Source organism: Sinocyclocheilus anshuiensis, unplaced genomic scaffold, assembly GCF_001515605.1.
Source record: "Sinocyclocheilus anshuiensis isolate Anshui unplaced genomic scaffold, SAMN03320099.WGS_v1.1 scaffold707, whole genome shotgun sequence".
Lineage (NCBI taxonomy): Eukaryota > Metazoa > Chordata > Actinopteri > Cypriniformes > Cyprinidae > Sinocyclocheilus > Sinocyclocheilus anshuiensis.
In genome coordinates, this window is record NW_015551035.1 from 34,903 (window position 1) to 41,683 (window position 6,781).

Genomic DNA, 6,781 nt, shown 5'->3' on the forward strand with positions numbered 1-6,781 from the left:
AGAGATGCACATGGTTGTAGACACTGAGAAAGAGATAAAGGAACAAGAACGAAAAGAAATAGCAAAGAAAATCCAGAATGCTCCCACAATGCCTTGATGAAGCATAAAACAAGCCAAAATCATTTTGTCGGTATTAACATAGGTATTTTACACGTGCCCGTACCATATCAATATTAGTGCGTTACCTGAATTAGATTTTTACACCGAGAATAAAAGCCTAATATGAAGTGTGCATCTGACGGAGACTCTCCGTTGAATCATTTCCTGATATCGGATTATATTCACAATACACTCATTAATAAGCAAAGGAACGATAATCGTTTCGTTTAGTGCTCATTTATTTTGTTTCAGAACTCAAGAGCATAAACTTGAACTGAAATCGTGTTTTATCCGTGTTTAACACTGGAGTTTGCATGTTTGGCAACAAAAGTGATTTCTGTAATATTTCACAAATATCCACAGAGAAACTTTGTTTCAAATAAAACGAGGCCAGCCTCTTTATTTTCATTAATTACTAATAACGTATTAAAGCAGAAATGTTCGCGTTGTCACACAAACAGCCGAACAATCGTCCCAGCTGCTTTATATCATCAGATTCAGATTCAGCTTCTTGTCTTCTGCAAAAGTTCAACTTTTTTTATTTTCTCGTAGTTCAACATTTTGTGGAGTTGTCCCTCCATCCGCGAAAATATCCACGTAAAGTTTGTCCACTTCACAGTTTGTGTTCTCATAAATAGCCTCTCCTTTTTCTCTCGCGTGTCCTTCACGAGGAAACATAAATAATGCGCTTTTCTGTCGCGCGCGATGCTCAGTGACGTCACAGCCCCAGCGCCGCCGCGTGCTTTTTCGCCTTCAGTCTCAGATCCGCGATGCTTGAGTTTTTGTTGGTGCTTTTTGCCGCCGCTGCCGCCGCCACCACCGAGGCGGATTCCGCCGCGAGCGTCGCCAGGGGCAAACCGAACGGCGGGGCGGGAAACATCATGTAGGGCGCGTGCGCCGCCAGGTGTGAGTGCAGGTGATGGTGCGCGTGGGCTACGGCGCTGTCCAGCTGCAGCTGCGCCTGCACCTGAAAGGAGAAGGGCGGCACGTTGCAATGACTATCCTATGGACGCACGGGTGGGAAGAGAGGGGGAGACACACATTAACTTAAGAGAGACTATATGCAGAGCCGTTACTGGGCACTGGATCAATTGCATTTATCATCATAAAAAATGCATTCGGACACCTGCATTCCACTGTGCTGGCAACTATATAAAAACTCATCTATGCATATTCTTCGTCAAGATCTCTCAGTTATGGTGACATTGCAATTACAAAAAGGAGGGAAATCTGAGTGTGTGATTCACAGAAATAGAAATAGGACGCCTCTGCATTGGGCTTCTCGGTGTAACTTGCCTGCTGGAATGGCATGCGCAGAGCTCCCACGTTGACATATGGAGCGACACGACACGCTTCGAACTGACTCGCCGCTCCGATGAGAACTCCTGCAAAATGTTGACATTGACTTGTTATCTGTATGTCTAATTGCTATCATATTTCACAGTAAATACAAATAAACAGATCAAATGAACTTGACTACACCGTAGTGCAACGTATATATATTTTTTTTTATACTGTATGTTGCAACTGTCCCGTCTAAATCCGATCATCTAACAACAAAAACAATACATAAGGTTTTAATAAAACAGCAAGCCAGAATAAATAAACGAATAACACAATGTTGCAACTGTCCCGTCTAAATCCGATCATCTAACAACAAAAACAATACATACGGTTTTAATAAAACAGCAAGCCAGAATAAATAAACGAATAACACAATAGCAATTCCTAATTTATTTAGTGCAATCTAAGCATTCAAATGCATGTGAAGCGTTTAAATCCAACGCACCTTTATGCAACTGATTTTCCTGCTTTCTGCATTTGGCCCGTCGGTTCTGAAACCAAACCTGAAAACACAAGACACTTATTGACAGCTGTTGGAGAGCGAATGTGTAAATCCTCCCAAAATGACAACAGTCTCAGCAAAACTGTGTAGCTATCCCTGAGGACCTCTAAAATATTCATAATGCGTAACCGCACATTTGAATTATTATATCTCTATACGAGCGGGGAATTGACGTAAAAAGCGGCCAACTATAACCACAAAACAAACAGATTTATTCAAATGTTAAACAATCTTAAACTCGTGCATCTGAAAAAAGTGCCATAATATCGTCTTTCTCTAATGGTTTAATCCGAGTCCCAGAACAAGCAAAGCGATCCTCTGATAGCAAAAAACCCAGCATGGGACTATATATGCCTGGACTTTAATAGCAGGCTACAATGAAGACATGAATTGCGTACATCAGAAAGAAAGTCTGTGTTACACAGCCTATATGGGCATTAGAGATTAAGAAATGATTGTGTCTCATGCATCTGTTTTGAATCGCGCACAGTTCCAGTGCACTGTTTATTCGTTTTGATCGACACTGCATTTGCATGATATTTCTGCTGTAAGTGAAAGTGGAACCGCGATAATAAATATATGATAATAAATCCCGATACGTTACGACTTCATCCGTTTAAATGGCAGTGCTGGTCTTTGAGCCAGCGGTGTGGCCTTGTCTGTGAATACTGAATATGAAAAGAGCATCAGATCTTTATTTGGGTAAAAATGATAGATAATTTATGTAAATCCGCAGGCCTTGCTTGGGACAATGCCCTTTGGTAAGATCCCAAAGAGAGACGATGGTTTCACTTTTTTCCAGGGAGGTCTTTTGAGCCCATTTTTAAAAGGACCAATGTATTCAAAGAGTGAATTTTATATCCCCACCCAAGGAATGAATAGATACAAGTGAATGAAATAAGATATTGTTCTTCTTCTTCTGATCAATCACACCAGAGCCAATGTCTATGTTGAATGTCATTATTCGGCTCAGTCGCTCGTCTCTTGTTACACATATATTGAGCCTTATTATGTTTCTGTGCAGATGGTCTTCCCCATCTTAGAAAGCACACTACAGATGTTGCCTGCAGGCCAATGCGCACAAATCAGGGAATCATTTGTGTTCGTTGTTTTGTTCATTATAGCTCAGCGGCGTTGATTTAAGCGGCTTAATATCACTCTTTTCGACAATATCATCCCACCATTCAACACATACGCTGATATCTAATTTTATTTACCACGCTGAGGTAGGCTATGCATGTAAATATGCACATATAACACTAATAATAACGACGTTATTCGGTGCTGGAGACTTTGTGTTGAGGCTATCTACAAGGAGTGTCCATGCACAATTTGTAGCCTACTCTTGTTATTAATCGATTTTATTTCAAATGCATTTACATTTTTAATCTCTCATTACTTAGAAATTATTTCGGAGACTCTACATTGCTAATGTTACTGTGTCAATAATTTAACGAACTTATTAGCAGGCTACGCGTTCATGTTGCACTTAGCAGAATTACATAATAATGACACGTTAATTATATATACAATCGCCTATATATAGCAACAATAATTACTGTGCACTTAATATGTAATTGCATACAGCCTCTAACGTTCAACATTAGCTAGCATTAATGGAAAGTGTTTCTCCTCTCGCAAGGGAAACCACAATGCACACAGCATCCAGCACACATGTAGACAGCACATGCATGCCTGACCTGTACCCTGGCCTCCGACAGCCCGAGTCTCTGGCTCAGCTCCTCTCTCATAAAGGCGTCTGGATAGTGCGTTTCATCGAACAGTCTCTCCAGCTCATTCAGCTGCTCAAGGGTAAAGTTAGTCCGACTCCTTCTCTGCTTGATTTTAGTCTGTGTCTCATCCTCCAGCGGCTTACAGTCCTCTTTGCGTTCTTTCATATCTGTGTTACCTGAAAACGGAGCAGAAATCAGGAATGAACGCTTCGTCCAGTGATGAGAAAGGAGGGCAGTGTGTGCCCACTGATGTCGGTCACGGATGTTTTGTCCTACACAGAGCTCTTTAATTATTTACACGCTATACATATGCATGGAGAGTCTCTCTGAACCGGATGCTTATGGCAGGAATATTATCCTATTGCACGTGCAATTAACAGCCTGGCAAATCGGCTGGATGTTACGAAAATGAAACCAATAAAGACAACAATGAACGAATCTGAATGAAAATCCCTGCTGTCAAAATAACAATTAACCTGCATTACAAACAACGTGTTCACAATTAGATGTTTAGAAAAATAATAGATCAATCCAATCGAAATGATCCGCATGTTAACATTATTATTATTTTTATTATTATGATTGTTATACCTACTGTTCTCGTGATAGGGTATTATTTTAAATCTCAGATTTCAAATAGCTAATTGAAATATAGGCCTTCAGCGTGTCTCGTGCATAAAAGGCGTTTGGATTTATAACCCACTGGCACATTCTTTGTTTGTTTTCTACATGATTTTTTACTGTTTATCAAAAGCCTATAAACGCCTTAATGTATAGCCTATATATATATATATACATACGGGTAGCCTACATATTTTATTTTATGAGTCTGTTATCTCATGCATAATCTTTAAATCTTGCAAACGTCTTAACCTCTGGCTACGAAGTTTCACAACTAACATTTAAAAAAAAAAAAAATAAAAAAAAATATATATATATATATAGGCCCGCATGAAACTACTATCCAACAAAAATACAGCCGCAATGTTACAGCGCTCGATTTTATCACTTGTTAACTTTTGATTTATTCTTTAGGTTTGTTTTAAGGCTGCTTCAGTCATATTATGACAGTGATGACTGTCAAATAACTATATGATTATCACGTTTCGTGTAGCCTGAACGAAATTAATGTGACTTTCAAATAAAACAGAACATATCGAAATCGAAGAAGTTCTAAAACTTATAGTAGCCTATAGAAAGTAAATAAGTAGGCCTTTGAAGAACAAATAGCGTGATGAAATCATTTTTAAACATGTCCCGCAGGATAAACGCTAGAGAAACGAAGGAAACACTCACCGTCTGTGAGTTTGGGGCTGATCGAGTCCCTGGTTCTCTCTGAGGCGAGCATTTCCGCTTCTCTGGCCGGCGATGAGCGCACGCCGCCCCGCGTGATGCTGCTCAGCTCCTCGCGAACCGGTTCCAGCGACAGACTCTCCCTGTTTCTCGCCGAGCCGGTCTCCAGCACCTCCCGGTACGTGATCACTTCCTTCTTTTCCTTCACCTTCTGATCAAAAGATTTAGAGACAAACGCGGTAAGTTCTTCCATCACTGCGCCCAAGAAGAAGAAAAAAATCAATCTTCTCTTTAGATCCCCAGCAGTCTACCATAAGACATCAACAGCGTTCTCGTTCTATCGGCCTGAATGCGAGGTGATGTGACGAGATCTTTGACAATTCCTCTTGTTGCGGAGTGTGAGCACTTGCTGCCGATTCACTACTGAAGTCACACTATTTATACTTGGCGAAGCGTCTGCCCCTTGATCCGCACGCGTTACCACGAGCCCCCTTCTCATAGAGGCGGGCTGGGCTGGGATGGGGTGGGGTGGGGGAACCTTATCTGTCCTTCAGATCCACATCACCCTTCCGTGCTCGCTATTGGCCAAGATTGACAAGAGGAGCAAATGAATGTCATTAAGCTAGACTGGTTAGAGTTTGGAAACACCAGGGTTCATGATGATGATGATGATGAAGGTGGTGTTGGAAAGCTCTGCTGGGACGAGGCCAAAACTGAAAAGGGCACGCCATGGACACTGTTTGATCTGAGCTGGAAAATGAGAGAGCGTGATAGAAGAGCAAAGAGAAGGGGGAAAGAAAAAAGATGCACTTTGTGATCGTGGAAGTGACACATAACAGCATCATTAAGAATTTCATTTTGACCCACAGTTCTTCTGTAGACGAGAAATAAAATGTAATCTTCTCAGAAAACAGCTGTGAGGCTTGTTTTATTGCGGGCTAATTAGGCTATAAACAGTCTGTTTTATACAGTAGCCTATATATTTAATGCAATGATATTAGAGTGTGTTTTCCATAAAAGCGTCGTTTCAAAATGAAGAACATCTTGAATCGAAATTATTTAAAGAGAATCTAAATCAAAACACCCAATCTGAACAATTTAGTCAAAGTGTATTGGTATTATAACAGCCATAAAAATAGCTTCGTAGTAAAGCAATAATAAAATGGGCTAAACGTGCACTAACACGTGTTGTTTTCATTCAAAATGTCTTACAGCATGAAATAAATATTCACTATTTAAAAAAAAAAATAATATTTCAACACTTAAGGGACATCTGTTTCTATTATTAGCAACTGCAGCCTGATGACTTGCAATATTTAAAAAATCTTGAATTAAAATGATTGCTATTTAATTACACAAACTTAGTAAAATTATTACGTAGGCCTATTTGCATAATATGGTTAATTAGCCGGCAAAGTAAATACGTGCATTTGGGCATCGACAGCGAATTAAAAATAAAAATAAAAATAAAAAATGAACAAATCCTACTACACAGCAAGAATATTAGATCGGCGGTAGAAGACAAAACTAGACGTCTTCTAGAATATCGATAAATTACAAAACACACCTTCTCATCATCTCAGCGCTAATAATTAGTCTACATCACAATGCAATATGTATCTTATATGTCTCTCTTATAGCCTATTAATATAGACTATAGTGATTCTTCAAGCACACGCATGTATTATTCGAAACGCTGCCAAAATGTATTATTCTAAGACCTAACTAAGCATTTCCATCTCAAACGCGAATATTAATAATAATAATAATAATAATAATCTTCCTAAAACATCCCCCCCCGCCGACTACA

General features: G+C 39.7%; 1 protein-coding gene across 1 annotated transcript; it reads right to left on the reverse strand.

The window, feature by feature from the left end:
• Positions 1–499: 499 nt before the first annotated feature.
• On the reverse strand, positions 500–5,331 carry LOC107661335 (short stature homeobox protein 2-like). Its single transcript, XM_016450856.1, has 5 exons — positions 4,975–5,331; positions 3,646–3,854; positions 1,889–1,946; positions 1,396–1,484; positions 500–1,102 (listed from the first exon to the last, which is right to left on the reverse strand). The coding sequence occupies exons 1-5, from the start codon at positions 5,222–5,224 to the stop codon at positions 818–820; spliced, it is 891 nt and encodes a 296-aa protein (XP_016306342.1). The 5' UTR covers positions 5,225–5,331; the 3' UTR covers positions 500–817.
• Positions 5,332–6,781: the final 1,450 nt, after the last annotated feature.